The 18,119-nt window shown below is 40.1% G+C and overlaps 1 protein-coding gene across 1 annotated transcript; it reads right to left on the minus strand.

Annotated features, from left to right (window-relative positions):
- Positions 1-371: 371 nt before the first annotated feature.
- Positions 372-15,735, minus strand: ttll4 (tubulin tyrosine ligase-like family, member 4). Its single transcript, XM_023806074.2, has 19 exons — positions 15,559-15,735; positions 13,061-14,619; positions 10,401-10,489; positions 10,188-10,251; positions 9,118-9,236; positions 8,907-9,017; positions 6,465-6,541; positions 5,030-5,224; positions 4,842-4,924; positions 4,552-4,680; positions 4,150-4,272; positions 3,963-4,061; positions 3,736-3,870; positions 3,506-3,643; positions 3,280-3,379; positions 2,837-3,047; positions 2,662-2,732; positions 1,374-1,453; positions 372-1,068 (listed from the first exon to the last, which is right to left on the minus strand). The coding sequence occupies exons 2-19, from the start codon at positions 14,512-14,514 to the stop codon at positions 918-920; spliced, it is 3,429 nt and encodes a 1,142-aa protein (XP_023661842.2). The 5' UTR covers positions 14,515-14,619; positions 15,559-15,735; the 3' UTR covers positions 372-917.
- Between the last annotated feature and the right edge of the window lie 2,384 nt (positions 15,736-18,119).

Consider the following 18,119-nt stretch of genomic DNA (forward strand, 5'->3'; position numbering starts at 1 on the left):
AGTGCCATTAGTTCAGCTGAATTACATTTTTCATTTTTATTTTTTGAATAGGTTTCAAGAGTCTGAATAGAAATGTTAAATGCACTACCATGGATGTAGTGGTTTTGTGGGTAGCACTGTAGTCTCCAACTTCCAGAGTTCATGTTGGTGGAGTTTTCACAGTTTCCCCAAGTTAGCTTTGTCCCCTCCCAAAACCTCTGCTGCCCAGACTAGGCTCCAGATCCCCTCATGACGGTGTCCAGGATTAGCGCTTGGAAGGTGGATGGAAAATACTACTCAGTATTATCCAATAAGAAGTCTGCTCCCGACAAAACCCTTTGAAAGAGACTCATAAAACACAGAAGACAAAAGAAAAGCAGCTGACAGCTTACTTCAAGTATTTTTTTTAATGTGAAAAGCTGAACCTGAGCACTATTATCCCCTGATCTGGGGAAAACTGTTTCAATTGATAAAACATATCTTTATTATTAATAACTATTCATTCCTCTTCAAAAGTTCACATATACCTAGCAAATCTGAATCGATCTGATAAATAGATGCACTATTAGCCAGTCAAGCATTTAAATGTAAACATACTTTGGGATCAGGTAAGTTTCAGTCTCTGTATACAGATCCAGTCTAGTAGTTCATCCCCTTGGCCAAGTGACAGCTTCTTCAAAGAGAGTGCAGTCCTACAGTTTGTATAACCAATGGATGTCTTAATTTGACTAATCATCTCTCCTAGAAGCCCATTAGACTGAGACAGCTCAGCAAGACCCAAACATACCAGTGAGAGAGTTCATACAAAGGATTGGTCTGTGGTAATTTCTTATCTGTATGCATCTCTATAAGACAAAATATAGGGGTGTAGGTGTGTGTGTGTGTGTGTATGAATAGACTGGCTGAAAGGCATCAATGTAAACAGTGGAACAAGGACATCACATGTAGTCTTTGGAATTTAGGCTCTCACTGGCCGAACTGGAACATGGACTGGAACCACAGGACCCCAGCAGGCCGATATCAGGTGGGCTTGGGATCACAAAGTCATCTTCATCAATCTCAGGTGTCAGTTTCTCACTGACCACCACACTGAAAGGCCAAGAATCATATGGTTGAGATGAGCACCTTCAAACAGTAGCAAGTTTTAAATATACAGGCAATCTGTCCAGAGATGCAGTTTCAGCTGTGCAGATTGGTACGAGTAGAGTACCAAATGACACAATGGAGACACACACTTATACAGCTGAGGATGAATAACTAGCTTAAGGGCCCAATGATGATGGTACTCTTATGACTATGGGATACGAACTAACAACCTCATGATCACAGACACAGAGCCCTAACCTGCTGATCCATGCACTGCCCCACATGTAATAGAGCTTAGCTATACTTACCTAGAAGTAATTGGTTCTTGAACAGCGGAGAGGTTACTGTAAGAGTCAAAACTTTGGCCAGAGATGGACCTGTATAACAACTGAGACATAAACACCTTTAAAAACACAGCAAACTACACACAGTATGAAGGCAGGAAGTCAAAATACTAGTATGGTCTGCGTTTGTCAGTGTGATGCTGTCACCTTTTCTACATTCTAGAATTAGTGACTAATGAATAAATGATTCACAGCATATTCCAGCATGCACACAGAGTAGGGATATCAACTCAGCATCTCTACCCTTCACAATCACTGCGTTCAGTTCCAAAATAGTCTAAAACAGAACAATAGGTAAAAGCAGGCAGACACATACAGTACAAGTGTGCACACAAACTGAATGACTCTCAATTATCATCACATCCAAGTTCACCTGATTCCCAATTTTCACTTGGTGGGGATCAGTATCACATTTCCACATATTGTGTGCTTTCTAAAATTATAGTAGTTATCTTGCCATTGTGCCATACTTTGGTATTTAATCCACATAATGGAGTACAAGCATGTATGAAATATGTTAAAAGCCTACACACCCCAAGCATTGTTGTAGATACATTCTCAAATTACTGCTAATAGGCAAAGCAATTGTTCCTTGTTCAATAGATGTTCATTGCTGCAAACACGAGAAGCAAACAGAAGTGAAATAACGGAGTTGCATGGTATTAAACTCAAGTAAATTTGCACATATGATTTGTTGAAAGGGACCTCTCCCCCATAAAATCCATTCAATGGATTTGTAATTTGTTCATCAGTTTCTAATAGAAATTGCAATGCATCAATATTACACTAATTGTGACTATGTGAAACCGCGAATGACAAGTCTCTATTTGTCTGCATGATTAACTTCAAAATAAATGCAATTGTATCTTACTAAAATCACCTTTTCCAGCTTAACGTCAGGAATAGCTGAACTTAACCGTGAAGTATTTAAGTGATTTTGCTTATATGTTTGCTAATGCATTCTTTTGTGTTCTGCCTTGTGTTAAGTTTAATATATAATTTTCAGAATTAGCAGATAATCGAAATCTGGTTGTGTAGTAATCAACTACCCCTGATTATTTGCAGTAGAGAGTCATGGTGGTTTTTCTTTTTTCTAATTTGACTCAGCACTTACACTGCGCAGCAATCAGCAGCTATATTTAACTAACATTTGCTTAAGAGGTGGTTTAAAGCCACAGAGTTTGTGACGGAGGCAGTGGGGGCAGGACAGGAGGAAGTAAATGTGAGAAAACCCTTAAACTGCTGCACTCACAAGGCGTGCTGGATCAGAGGCAGGGCCCAGGTGCAGACCCCTTTCACACAGGTTCTTCAGCAGACTGATACCTTACACACACACAAAAAACAAAAAAAACAATTTAATGTCGCACTACAAGTTGGAAGAGGACAGCCTTGTGTCTTAACACATGTATACTTTTTAGGAAAAGCACCTCGGTCCCTGTTCTGGCAGTATTTCTGCTCCCACTGGTTGAGCAGGATGTTGAGGTAGCGTTGGCGCTCAAAGAAGCGCAGGTAGCGCGACGACATGGGGGACGGGAACAGGCGCTCAAACTGGCCCCTCCGGCTCAGCTCGTCCTCAGACTCCGCCAGCATCCATATATCCTCTGCAGTTAGCTCTTCCAGTCCAGCGGAGAAGAAATCCTTCCAGGATTTAAAAGGGAAAAGTCACTTATGTAAAACCTTTGACAGCCTGCTTCTTTTAGTTACATTAAGCATTGGCAAACACACACACACGCACGCACGCACGCACGCACACACAGGAACACACACACACACCTATGCTGCCTGGGATAAGCTACCCATCTACCCATCTACTAGATATTTATTTATTTGAGGAATATAAAACTATTTAAATAGACATAGATAAACAAACCTGGTCTGCAGAATGCTGCTTCAACAATGCTTTCTTCACCTTCTCATCAGATAATAGTTCTGGCAAGTGACGGGATCGCAGTCTCATTCCTAAAGAAAAACTGGCACAAATAAAAGATGTTTAAAAAATAAGTAAAAATACCACAAAAAGCACTTCATACAGCCCCACACTGCAGTTACACTGCATATTTCTGGAGCAGGGAGCTCAGGCTGCTGTTGGACTGCACCTGTTGCTGGAGCTGCTGGTGTTGCTGCCGGAGGGCACCACATCCTCGCACTGCGGAAGAACAAACCCAGCCAGATTCAGCACATCCCGGATCATCTGGCTCTTAACTGCAATGTCTAGCGGAGTTCTGGAGTGCAGGCTGTGGTAGGGAACACCAATCAGATGGCAAGTTACATGAGCAATCTGCCAATCGGTAAGATGGTTTGCAGCTCTAAATGACCTGTGCCGTACCTGGGAGAGATGTTGACCTCAAGTACCCAGGGCTTCAGATTCTCATCCAGCATGATATCAAAGCCAAAGAGTTCATGGCAGCTGTATGGTGAGCGCACATGCGTCTTGACCAGTGTGTTCACGTAAGGGTCTGACCTGCACAGATTAAGTATTAAATACTCAAGCATGAGGAAATGACCAATTCACATTTCACTGTGATTAAAAATTAAAAAAAAGCACACACTCACGCGATGATGGTTTTGATGACAATGTCTTTGATCTTCTCCCATATTTGGCTGGTGTTGACACCTTTTGAGCCAAGATACCACCAGAGAGCCTTCAAAGACCTATAAAATATAAATGCAATAAATACAATAAAATCTAATATAAAGTGGTTAAGGTCTGTAAGCACAGACTTTCATCTTCTGCTCGTACCATTTATGGCCTTGACAGGACTTGTCATCACTGTTGTTCTGATACTCAGAGTTCTTCTTGTTCACACTGTAGTTTGTCAGATGCATGAACTTGTTACCCAGGCTTTTCATAGAAGAGGAGTACCTGCAGAATACATTTAGTAATAGCAGCAATTTTGTTAAACTGATGTTACACTGTTCATACATATCACATGCTGAAAAAACATTACTACAAACAGCAGGCAAAGACAAATTCCGTGAACTTACGTGGCCAATGACCTCATTCATTAATTCTAAAATTTCAAATCAACAGTTTACACATAATTAACTGAGGGCTTCACTCCACGTGACTGCTAACATTGGCCACACTACTGGTGTAAAAACAAGGTAGTAAAATCTCAGTCCACCTGAAATGACAACATACTTGCAGCTGGCGAAACGGACGAGGCCGTCATTGAAGATGTAGATGCGGAGCGGGTCAAAAGAAGAGACGTACACGTAAATCCGCAGATCAAACTTATTACCACTAATGAGGTAGGGTTTGTGGAGGTACCTACATCACAAATAAGCAGGAAACTATCTTCAGAACAAACTTACCAAAACTCAGTCAGCACCAATTCTCATTTACTATGAAGACAATTACAGCTATCAACTTTAAACAGAAGTCATTCATTCGAGTTGGGACTGGCACTGTGTCTCCAACAGCAGGCTTACTTCTGCACTAAGAGAGGCCTTCTGCGGGGCATTTGGCTCCACTTGTGAATCACCTGAATCCCAATTCCTCGAGCAGATGCAGGCTGAAAGGACAAGGAACAGCTCAATGTTTACAACCATCCATAAGTCCACATTCCATCAAGACACCCCTACTCCACCCAGCCTGCTCTGCTTAGCTTCAGACGCACCGGTTTGATGATCCATTTCTGCCGGCTGCCACCATCTTCCCACGCTTTCCTGAGCAGCTTGATGTCCTGTGGGAGCACGAAGGACCTTGGGAAGAAGCCAAACTCCTGCTTGCCAAAGCGCACCTGCATCTTGGAAAGGTTGCGCCACAGCCGGTCCTTCCGGCCGATCTGGAAGGATCCTGGAAAGTGGTTCAGCTGAAAGGGAATGTTTAGGTAAACATAACTCCAAATAAAGCAAACAAGTGATATATATATATATATATATGTTTAAATAATACATATATTAGGGCTGAGACAACAAATCGAAGAAATCGATTAAAATCGACTATTAAAATAGTTGGCAACTAATTTAATAATCGATTAGTTGGGTCTACGTTTTTACACATAAGTACAGTGGCTACCCCCTAATTTGGGAGCAATAAACTAACCAAAGCCGCGGTGGCAGTAAAGCACCATTAAGCTGGATGCCGACCGCCATAAAAGAAAAAGGAGACAAGCACGAATGCCGTGCCTTGAGTAACTTACTCGATGAATTCATTTCTTCATGATAGAAATTTATAGTAATATCAAATGTTGTAGTACTCAAGACCAGTTTTTGAAGGTCTCGACTTGTCTTTGAATCAGCCGTATTTGTACTCGTTCTTGTCATGGACTTGGGATTTTATTGAGACCAGCCGAGAACACAACTCTGAGAATATTCCTATTAATGAGTCGCTTACTGTCGGATTGGATAACTTCTCACTTCAAGTGCAACCAATGATGTTACTGCCGACCGCGTTACCCGCCCCGCAAGTATGCACATGAACACAGGTGAAGTCGTGGTTGTCTGGGAAAGATGTCAACACAATCGGCTATTATCAAATGTGGCTACATATACCACAAACTATTTACCCTACCATTCTATTAGCGGGGCGCCCCAAGTTAAATTTCATTTAATTTTATTTTCTATATAGTGCCAGATCACAACAGAAGTCATTTAAGGCTACCTTTTCTATAGAACGGGTTTATATCTTGTCCTTTTATTAAACAAACTAAATAGCCTTATGTTATTTATCTTATTTACAGTTCATCACTGTAGTATGTGCACACAACCAGGCACGTATTAAAACGAAATTTGCCACCTGCCGTTCACAGGTTTTTTCTCACCGAACGTCTTATTTGCACTGTTCAGTCGCTAAAGTCTATGTTGTTTCACGAGAGTGCAAGCCGGCGCATTATTAGCGTAAAATGCGGAAAAGGCTTTTTCTCCACAATAAATGTTTACTTTCTTTGTCCGTAATAAATGCAGACACACTCTCTCCCCCCGTCACATATGTGCATCAACATTAAATAACATTAGAGAATTATTTAATAATATTCTTCGTAGCAGCACACTCCCAAAACATAATCTTTTTTCCTAAGAAAATCTAATCTCATTGTGCATGTTCGGCTTTACCTTCTGGTATTCTCGGATGGCCTTGAATCCGGGTGATTTCATGTGGTGACCCCAACAGCCCAGCCAATCATGACTTTCTGCATGTAATACACAAACCCATTTTCATCAGAACAATTTGCATAAACTTTGTATATTGAACCTAGGGCTGGCCGATAAACAATATATACTTATCTTACCATTTAGATTTTAAATGAGAAACTTCGATGAACTGTCAGTAGGGAATATTGATTGATAGGCCAGTGTGGCCTATCACATCACAGAAACAAACAATTCTAACCAATCATGACAGGATTTTTTTAAGAACAAACAACCCATGGCCAACAAATGTACAGCAAGGCTGCCTTTGTTAGTGGAGCACACCACATGCCCCTGGTTCGGTATATACATGAGTCACGGAAGGGATCCCTCAGAGGAAACTACAAGCGTCAGCGAAGAAAGCAACAGCTCAGCAGCTCATGTTTTAAAAAAGGATATTGTGGATATAAAAGGTAAAGAGACATTAGTTGTGTGGCAGTACTTTGGCTATTCAAAACCCGCCACACAACAGACTAGATGGGCGAAATGGCAAAATATTTTATCACAATAATTTTTTTCATATCAATCAATACTGATAGTTATCACAATATAAATTGAAGTAATTATTTCTTTACTTAACTAACAATTTTTGCTTAAAATTCCCTTACAACAAATTGAATGGGCTGCACACTGAAATCTGATTTTAATAAATCATACAAAAACTAGAAAAGATGCTGTGGGAATGAAAACAATGTGTTCCCCGGACAGCCTTGTCACCCCCTCATCTTACCCTTACTCCTCCTGCACCCCCAACCTCTACAATTTCTGAAATAACTGGATGTGCAGGGATTTCATTGGCTCCTTTTTAACTTATAAAAGGTCTCGAAGTACCAGCCCATGACATGTTTATAATTCATTATTAAATTTGGCCCACAGATTGAGCTTTCATTTTCCATACAATAAAAAAAACATGTATGTCATTCCTCTAACCTTGCGCCAGCAAGCTTGGTAAGTCGGTAACCCCACCATACACGGTCAGGCCATTTAAGCTGCTGTTTCAGTTTTGGGGTGATCTGTATCAGGATTATCAGCTGTAGATTTTCTTTCAAAATGTTTTTGTGAAATGATAAGATTGATCAAATATCAAATAGAAGGAAATTTGAACAGTTTCATTTTGTCACGCAAACAACATTTCTGCCAAATTTGTCATCACTAGGGCTGGACGATAAGGCAAAATATTTTATTGTGATATAATTTTTCTTATGAAACAATGTTGATAATTATCACAATATAATTCAAGTCATTATTTCTTTACTTCAATGCTCCATTTTTGCTTAAAATTCCGTTTGAATGACAATAGATTTTCACAATATTGATATTTATTACAATATTCTAAAATTCATATGTAGAAAAGTTTTAAGTTTTTATGATTATGATGACCAAATTGTCTTACTAATAGTTACGGATCATATAACAGGTATAATGATAAATTACACCAACAAGACACATACAGTACCTTGATGGAATTTGTGTAAAAGTTTAGTATCATAACTGTTAATTATGCAAGAAAACTAGTGTTTATGGTATATATATCACGATACTCAGAATATGATTGTTTATAATCACAATGTGATATTTTATCAATATAATCGCCCAACCCTAGTCATCCTGATGACAAGAAAGTAGCTGTGGCGGTGGTGAACACAAAGCCATATATATTCCTTGTCTGGGTAGTACAATAAACGTTTTGGCGTAACACTAGAAAATGTCAACCGTTTGTTTGCTGGGATTTCTCCTTTGCCTCACTGCCCATTCCAGGGAATGGGTTTAATGTTCCCACCCATCCTGTATTTTATGGGATTGTTACATATCATGGGGAAAAAAAAGGACGTGTCCCATTTTGTACCATTAAGAGACACGATTTGTCCCATATTTCAGAATTTGCCCTCTCCTGGCAAATTTTATGATTGGCAACCTGGAGGGGGTGTCCCACATTCCTACAGATGAAAGTGGAAACCCTAATTGTTGGTGTCTGAGACGGTACTGTGTATTGTAAACTCTGCCAAATGCTTGTGCCAACTATACTGGAAATACTTTGAACTTATTTCACTTGAAACAGAATGCAAGCGCTTATAGTCACAGACACCATCAATATGAAACCCGTCTCCTGGAACAAGCAGAAAAACTGTCAGAGAAAAAAAACAACAACATAAAAACGTATTGTTGGTATTTTCTAATGTTTTGTCCTACGGAAAAAAAGCTTTTTGTATAATTTATTAACATTAGACTTCAGTTTGCAGTCCATTCAATTCGCAGTAATTTTTCATGCTATGAATCTGATTAAGGGGAACCCTAAGAATATTTTAAATGGAACCTTGCAATCTGTGCACACCTGATTCCCATATTTAATCTGAGAGCCTTACTCACTCTTGGTAGCTGTGAAGTGAGACCTGGTGATAGCGTTCTTCACTACGTTGGGGGTTACTGAGCTCATCTTCCATTTCAGCAACTTCCTCTGCTCTGGTGGCAGAAGCTCAACTGAAATGAAACCACAACTGTTAGATGAGAGAGACTATGCAAAATAAAGTAGCCATGCTCTTCAGATCTTCTGTTCCATGTCAACACTCTGTGCCCTCACCCGTCTCATTGGCCATGCCAAAATACAGCGTAGGGGGGATGTAGGGGAACAGGCTAGGCACCAATGCTGGCTTCTCAACCTTGCTGTCCTCCTGGTCAGACGCTCCAGCTTCCTCAACACTATCAAAAGAAAATATCTTGATTAGCGACAGAAACCACTACATACAAGTATGTGTGAATACATACAATCATAAACAAAAGAAAGGAACCATTCTGACACTGAAACAATGTATCACCCTCCACAGAAACCATCAACTATAACTGCTGAAAACGTACAGTACCTATTTTCACTGCTCTTTTAAAGAACAAATATGCTGAAAAAATATTAACTTACATAACAGTCATTTGCAAGGTAGGTACCTGTTACTCAAGGGGGGTTAAAAAGTTTCCTGCGTGACTGTGAACTAACACTGAACCTGAGGTTTATTGGGGGGGTGGACTAGAAATAAGCCAATTGGATGAAACCTTTCATAACAATAGTACCACAATTTTCCCACAGAAATGTATTTCTACTAGAGAGACAGTTCTACTGTTAAATGACTGACTATTGGGAGACATTTCTACTACACTCTGCTTTCAGGCCTTTCAGAGAGAGCAACCACCAGAAGACAAAAGGTAAACTCTCTATCACCACAGTTATGCTGCTCTGTGACTTTTCCCCAATGTCAATTCTAAGCATTTTAGACATCACCCCACATAACATTAATATATGGCAGATTACTAGCACCTGTGTCATAACTCAATTCAAATTAGTTTCCTTTTGCCTTTTTCCAGCAGGAATTCTAAAACTAAAAATCAAAGAAAATATCAAGGAATAAAGAACTTGGTTTCAGGGCTCTATACAACGTTATTCACCATAAACTGTATGTTTCAGTTTCAACATACTTTGTAGTAAGAACCCTGTCTGCGCCAAGTTAGCCACCAAAATCATCATTCATGCTCCCAATCACTTTCTTAGAATCCCCTTCATTTTTCAGTGACCTTCACCACAAAGGACAAACATTGATTTCTCAATGTTCTCATAGCATACACAGGCTGCTTAAAGTTTTCGAAATAAAAACTTTAAATTACCTTGATGAAATTACCACAGAGGCTGCAGAGGCCCCATCGTTCATGGAGGAACATTCAGACCCATCTAAGGAAGCAAAAACACACTAGAATCAAACGGATTACATGAACGGGACACTTACAGGATGGAAGCTAAGCCTTAAATTACACAAAACAAAGTACTGATGGTCCCTTTGTGCAAATCCTTACTCTGCTGGAAAAATGGAGCGAACTTACCATCTTCGTCTCCATTACAGTCATTCTCTACATTGTCAGGGAGCTCATCTTCCTCTGCAGTGACCTGCAGCAAGCCAGTACCTTCATGACTGGACACAAACAAAAGTCCTGAGATCCTCAAAGAACAAAGGGCTTACATAGGACTTAAAAGCAGTGAACGCACATTGCAAATAATAAAGTGAGAAACAAACCATCTTTGTCACCAGGGATCAACTAACTTCACTGGGGGCCCTATGCTGACTTGGGTAAGGGGACCATTTGAGTAATATTTGGAGCCGAAATAAAACGGGGAAATAAAGACAATGGAAAATCAATAATATGCTAATCAATGCGCAGGATGACAGTGTTAAAACTTACTGATTAGGGTAGGTGCAGGAGTTCTGTTGGTAAAATTCACTGATTTGAGCTGGGTGTCATGCCAGCGGTTTAACCGTTCCCTCTTTTGCCGTGGGCCTAGGCCGTAGCATAGAGTAACATATACCTTACTCCACCCCTTAGGCTAAGGTTAGTCTTGAATTTTTCCACGTTTGTTTGTGTTCTTTCCATGTCCATTCACGATATGTCTACCGTTATAGCAGGATAGTGTCGAAGAGACAGGAGATTAAACATACAAATTAAACATATGGCTGCATGCAGGCAGCATAATGATGAAACATACACTGCCCTCCATAATTATTGGCACCCCTGGTTAAGATGTGTTAAAAGCCTTAAAATAAATTAAATTTTTATTGCAGAAGCATACTCTCACACTGACAATTGTAGAAAAATGTAACCTTCAACTCAAGTGAATTTTAAGGGGAAAAAAAATCCCTGACTAAGAAATAATTATTTTTCATAAAATCACCTGTTCCACAATTATTGGCACCCCTAACAATTCCTAGGAAATAAATGTAATTGAAGTATCTATCATTTCTATCATATCATTCTGGCATTTCTACAGTAGTTTACAAAGTTGATCAGAGTATCTAGGAACATTTAATTAGTAATTCATCACTTCCTGTGTCCCTGGGGTATAAATATGATGTGACACAGAGGGCATTTCTCTTATCCACTCTTCAACATGGGAAAGACAAAGGAACACACCATTCAAGTAAGGCAGATGTGTGTCGACCTTCACAAGTCAGGCAATGGCTACAAGAAAATAGCCACTTGCCTGCACCTGCCCATATCTACTGTCAGAGGAATCATTAAGAAGTTAAAAACAACTGGAACAGTGGTAAACAAGCCTGGACGAGGACGCAAGGTTATTTTGCCACCACTCACAGTGAGGAGGATAGTAAGAGAAATAAAAAGTTCTCCAAAGCTCACTGTTAAAGAATTGCAACAAATGGTAGCGTCTTGGGGACACAAAGTCTCCAAAACAACCATCAGGCGCTATCTACATGCCAAAAAGCTGTCTGGGAGGCATGCACGGAAAAAACCTTTTCTCACTCACAATCATAAACGCAAACGTTTGGAGTTCGCTAAGCAGTACTGGGGTTTCAACTGGGACCGTGTGCTTTGGTCAGATGAGACCAAGATAGAGTGTTTGTTGCCAAAAAGCTCTAAGTGGGTCTGGCGGAACAAAAAAGATGAGTATGCAGAAAAGCACCTCATGCCCACTGTGAAGTATGGGGGAGGATCGGTGATTCTGTGGGCCTGTTTCTCTTCCAGAGGCCCTGGGAACCTTGTTAGGCTTCATGGCATCATGAATGCTTTGAAATACCAGGACATTTTAAATCAAAATCTGGTGGCCTCTGCCCGAAAGCTGAAGATGGGTCGTCACTGGGTCTTTCAGCAAGATAATGACCCTAAACATGTGGCCAAATCTACACAGAAATGGTTCACCAGACACAGAATCAAGCTTCTCCCATGGCCATCCCAGTCCCCAGACCTCAACCCCATTGAAAACCTGTGGACTGAGCTGAAGAGGGGAGTGCACAGGAGAGGACCCAGGTCGCTGGATGATTTAGAAAGATTGTGCAAAGAGGAATGGTCGATGATCCCTCTTTCTCTATTCTCCCATCTTGTGAAACATTATAGGAGAAGATTAGGTGCTGTTTTGTTGGAAAAAAAAAAAGTTGTATAAAGTATTAACATCCGGGGCTAATAATTGTGGCACACATGATTTGATGTAAAAGAGTTATTTCTTAATTTTTTTCCCCACTGAAAAAATGCACTTCAATTAAAGGATGGATTTTCCTCTTTTTTTCCATTGTGGTCCTATATTTAGAAAACAACTGAATTTATTAGAAGCTAAAGAACACATCTTAACTAGGGGTGCCAATAATTATGGAGGGCAGGGTATGTACTAGGAGGCTGAAGGCTGATGGGTGAACCCCCAGGAGGGGAGTTGGAGTGTCCCAGAGTAATGCATTTAATATGAAGTTACAGTAACATTAATAATATTAAAGGGAGATCATACATTATTAAGATCAGACTTACTGCTCTTTAGTTGATAAGGGCAAAATACATAATAAAGCATTAACACTTGACCTAACAATTGCAGCCAGCCACAAGAGCATAAAAAAGCCACAGATATCAAGAAAAATTCATATGTACAAAGATGCCTGCATCAGCGTTATTTTCACTGGTGATTCAGACCATCAATGTAAATAAGAAATTGTTCTTAGTGACCGGCCTGGAAAAATAAAAGTTAAATAGAATAAAGAAGTACTTACTTTGTAACACTATGATTTGTGGCAGCCTGCTCCTCCAGCAAAGGCAGGGAGAAGCTTTTGTCCTTTATCAGGTCGAGGGGAACACTTTGCTTAGTGAGGTGTATGGCAGATATTTGGGTAGTTACTGAATAAACAGATGGTGACTGAGGAACAGTTAACTCATCCATAGTTTCCCCTGGAATGGCATGGCCTTTACCACCACTAGCATATGAAGCATCAGAAGAGCAGGATGTACTACAACTCAGCCTAAGGCCAGGGAGGCTGGAAGGTTTGGCAGCAACCAAATTTGACCCCTGGTCCACCTGGGTTAGGGGCAGTGCAGATAGGAGTGCAGGCGTTACTGGAGGCACATCAGCAGAGGGTACGGGGTCAACTGCCACATTTTCCGGGCGCAAGACAAACGCAGTGGTTGATTGTGTAGCTGGAGCTCTGCCTGTGGCATGTAGTGCTCCATTACTCAGCTTCACACTATTCCTAGCCATTGTCCTCACAGCAGCTGTGAAAGACACTTCAGTGGAGAGCCTTTTCCCAGTACCCAACACTCGGAGCCCCTGGTGGACATTGTTTGGCTGTACCACCTTGACACTTCCTGCTACATTCTCACTCTTCAGCATGTCCCCAACCCCAAAGGTATCGCCCAGAATTACATCCCTGCAATTCTTCTGCAAAGGCACAGTGGGGCATGAAAGTTTTGTGTCCGTTTTGCAGCTGCCTTTATCTGTCCTGCATTGATGAGAAGTGGATAGAGATGGGGTGGTAGAAGGATTTGCCAAGTCTCTGAGCTTCTGTCGGGGGTGGACAGGCACTTGAGTTGTGGCAGGTTGTAAAAATCCATTGCTATTGCCGTTGAACTTGCTGGTAGCTTGTGGGGAAGACTGATTGGTGGGCATTGTGCTTTTTGTAAGAGAAATCTCTGAGAACTTAGAGGTGGCTTTTGGAGGGGAGGGACATACTGGATAAACGGCAGGTTGGAATGAGAAGGCCCTCTTGCCCAGCAGCCCAGAACGCAACCGGTGCGAGCCCAGGTGCTTGTGGGGCAGGGAGCTGTGGATGCTTGGCTCCAGTCGAAAAGGATTTTGGCAGAAAACAAGGGGAGCACTGGAACACTGAGAGTTCTTGGCAACTACACTGGAGATTATCTGACTATTAGTAATTCCATTAGTACAGCTAACCCCAGAACTCCAAACACCATCAACCCTGGCTACTGAAGGATAAGCTGCTTGCACAGGAAAGGCACAGTGTGTACTGGTCCCTGAGACGCAGAGGAGCTGTTCCAGCCCCACATTCACATTGGCAACAGTGACAGAGGGCTCCGAAGGCTGGAGTCCCCTCCTCTGCAGCTTGCAGGAAACGACTTCACCGTTGGGCACATGGACCACTGTAGGAATTAAGGAAGCACCAAATGTTGGCTGAAAGGTCTGTATTTTCACTTCTTCAGCTCCACTGGATGCCATCAGTTGCCATCTCAGACCCACAATGTACAGTTGCCAACAGAGGAATTAATCAGATGTGCAAATTGTGCCAAGTGTCAGTCAACCTGCCAGTGGTACAGGAAGGATCTAAAAAGAGAGAAAAAATAGCTTTTTTTTACATTTTCATCAGTATAATCCCACTCATCTAGGACAGTTAGTCTTAATGTCAAGTAATATACCACTTTAACCAGTACATCTTTCCCCCAAAGTAGTTATATACAAAATACAGTTACATATTTACTGTCTTTAAATGCCAGAGACAGAAACATATTAAATATTACACTAAACGTACCTAAACACAAGTTACAACTGCGTATTGGAGACGAACTTCTGAATTCAGAGACGCCACTCTGATGTAGTAGGTATTTAAGAAGTAACAGAACAAAAGTTTTTCTGACTGTTACGTTACCCTAAATATAAACATGCATAAAGAAAAACCCATGATAAATAACATCTCCCCAAAAACTACCGTTTACTATGAAAAAAAAAAATCCGAGCAAAGCTAGTAAAAATGTTAAATGTTAAAGTTAAATAATGAACGGCTTAAAACATTGTAAAAGTAGAAGGCGATGTCAAAGCTATTGTATTATTTAAATTTCCACTTTCAATGTTTCCTAACAGGTTCGATATGATGGAAATCGGTTAGCGATTATGCTAACTAGCTAGCAGGTTAGTACGCTTCTCGCATTACTCAGCAAATTGCCACGCCATGCCGCCAACAACTGTCAAACGTCTATAATCGTTAAACAGCTAGACAGCTCGCTAGCTAGTATGCCAGCTTTCTGATTAGCTAGCTAGGTAGCTATGTAGCCCAACACTAAAGGTCGTGTTAGAAAGCTGTCGGTTAACTTTCCAGCATATAGAAATCACCCAGCGTAGCTAGCTAGTCTATCACGCCGATAAACGGGCCTTTGCCATGACCGCTTCACGTGCTCCATTCTATCCTAAAGCGACTTGACTTTCAAAAACACTGCATCCCCGCGAATAAATGACGCAGTTTTCACAACGACAGTTATATGTATTTACCTGAGGCAGGCGAAAAGCTGCGTTACCGTTTAGCTAACGTAGGTCTCACTGATCAAAGTCGCCTAGCCGTGCCGCCACTGCCACAGCTTCACGCAGCTCGCGACCACGGCTCCCTAGCAACCGCAGCGCTCCAGCAGCGCAGTCAAGGCACAGGCGCCACGCTCTCCTTCCGCTCAAGTCACGTGATTTAATCCCTATCTCCCGCCGGGAGATTCGGAATGATTATATGTTATATTTGAAGAATCTTTTATTGACAGTAAAACTAGGCAGGTGTTGGTTGGCAACAGATTTACCAAAATTTGCCACCTCTAGGAGCTCGAATTAATAATGCCTCATTTAATACAGGCAGTTCACAGATACAGGAGTAAAGCTGACAATTGCACTCTTGGAAAAACTATATCTGTAACAATGTAGGCTACAGTAGGGGCCATCATATTGTAAGTGAATATATATATATATATATATATATATATATATATATATACACACACACACATATATCAATTTGTTATGTGTTAAATAATTAAACTAGTGACCAAAATTGTAGAAATTCTTTCAAGTCTCAGGGATTGCAGAACGTACGGAAGAGGATTAGGGCCACCATGAAAATATTATTTGAATTCTGACTTTAATGTAATGAGAAAAAAGTCAGAATTCTGAGATTAAAGTCAGAATTCAAATAATATTTTCGGAAGTTTGAGAAAAAAGTCAGAATTCTGAGATTAAAGTCAGAATTCAAATAATATTTTCATGGTGGCCCTAATCCTCTTCGGTAAGAACGTCATATTCCACTTACTCCAGTTACTCATTTAATCATCCAGTGTATGACATTTGTAAACATTCTTTGATTGTTTATACACTTTATTGCCAAAATTTATGTCATATTTTTTAAAGCATAATGCCACATTTTTAAAGTGCAATGCCAAGTTTTAAATAGCCTAACTAAGTTGATGACTATGTTTCTCCTATCGCTCAATAAGTAGAGCATTGCACTAACAACATAAAGATCACAGGTTCAAACGCCAAGGAGCAGCCATAAGAACACGCTACTAAAACTTCTGTGAGTTGCTTTAGCATTACCATGGTATGAAAATTAATGAACACCTATGACTCAATACTGCCAGTGTGTTACTGCAATATTAGGAGATTAATTTGCAAATATACTTTTAGTAGAAAAAACTATAGCATAACAAGACGATCCACCTGGGAAAATGGCCGTAATTTTTAACTTCCAACCACCATTGTATTTCATTTCCCAAACGACTATATAAGTCGACATGATTGTAACTGGCCTCATGGTGGTGCTATGGCAGTCGCTGGTAAATAGTTTTCGACACTGTGATTTTAAACCAATTGTTTGAAACAGCAAAATGGATCCCAAGTACACTTTTCATTTCATGCGTTCAAATATTTAGAAAATCAATGTCATAAACAATTAAAATGACATGAACCCAATGATTCAAGGTATTGCCCGTTTGTCGCGAAACATGCCACATATGCATGGCACGTAGGGAGCAAAAATTTCACACGCAGAATTTCAAGCTATTCCACTTATGTGTTAAAGTAAAAGCGCATCATGTAGCTTAAACTTGCATTATCCTAAGGTTATTTAAGTTTTATGCTTTCTATGATTTGGAAAAAAAAATAACAATGGTTTTAAAATCATGCGAACAGTAGCCTATTCTTCAAACACCTTGTCTTCAATAAAAGGAACTGGTTCATTATAATCTCCTTTTCCAAACAAACCTTCTTTTTCATTGGGCTTCGCGTAATCTATATATAGATTATCCCAACCAAAATATGTTTTTATTCCTTCAAGTGAACTAACTTATGAAAACAGATTAGATAAGTCACTGTTGCCACCTCAGCAGCTAGAACTGATTTCACTGGTGCATTTAAACAGTTTAACGTTTGAGTCTGTTAAGGAAACGCAGAAATATAGACAGAATAATGACTATACAGCTTTCATAAGCAATTTAATGTTTCCTTTGTTATGATAGTCATCATTATTATCTACATTTCAGATAGTTTTAATGTGTGGCGTACTTTTTCTGAAACACTATAGCGCAGCTCCACGAAGACATTTGTCTTTAATAAATTAAAGAACACAAATTTCCCTGTCATCAGTACTATCAGGTTATATCACAGGAGGTATATAGATTGTTCTGTATATCACTTTTTGTTAATAATAAATCAGCATTTTTAAACAAAATGACGAGCGAGCACGTCACATTTAGTAAATCTCGATAAATGTCATAATTATAGGCTATAAGCAGTTTTCCAAACGTTATGTATTAATGTTTCGATATAAAACGAGAAGAAGAAAACGAAAAGATGGAATCATCAGTTTGTGGTTTGCAGCATTTGTTGGATTTGTGTCTGTCTTTAATCGGCGGTCAGGTTTGTCAAAAATGATTTACGGAGATCTGTCTTCGGAAAATACGATGAATGTTTTAATGGTTTATGGAGGTTTTTGAACAATGTTTTAAAGAGCATTCGTGGACTTCAATAAACAGTAGCCTATATTACAATAGTTGCATTTAAGAGGGTTTTTTTTCTCA

This window comes from Paramormyrops kingsleyae, chromosome 1 (assembly GCF_048594095.1).
Source record: "Paramormyrops kingsleyae isolate MSU_618 chromosome 1, PKINGS_0.4, whole genome shotgun sequence".
Classification (NCBI taxonomy): Eukaryota; Metazoa; Chordata; class Actinopteri; order Osteoglossiformes; family Mormyridae; genus Paramormyrops; species Paramormyrops kingsleyae.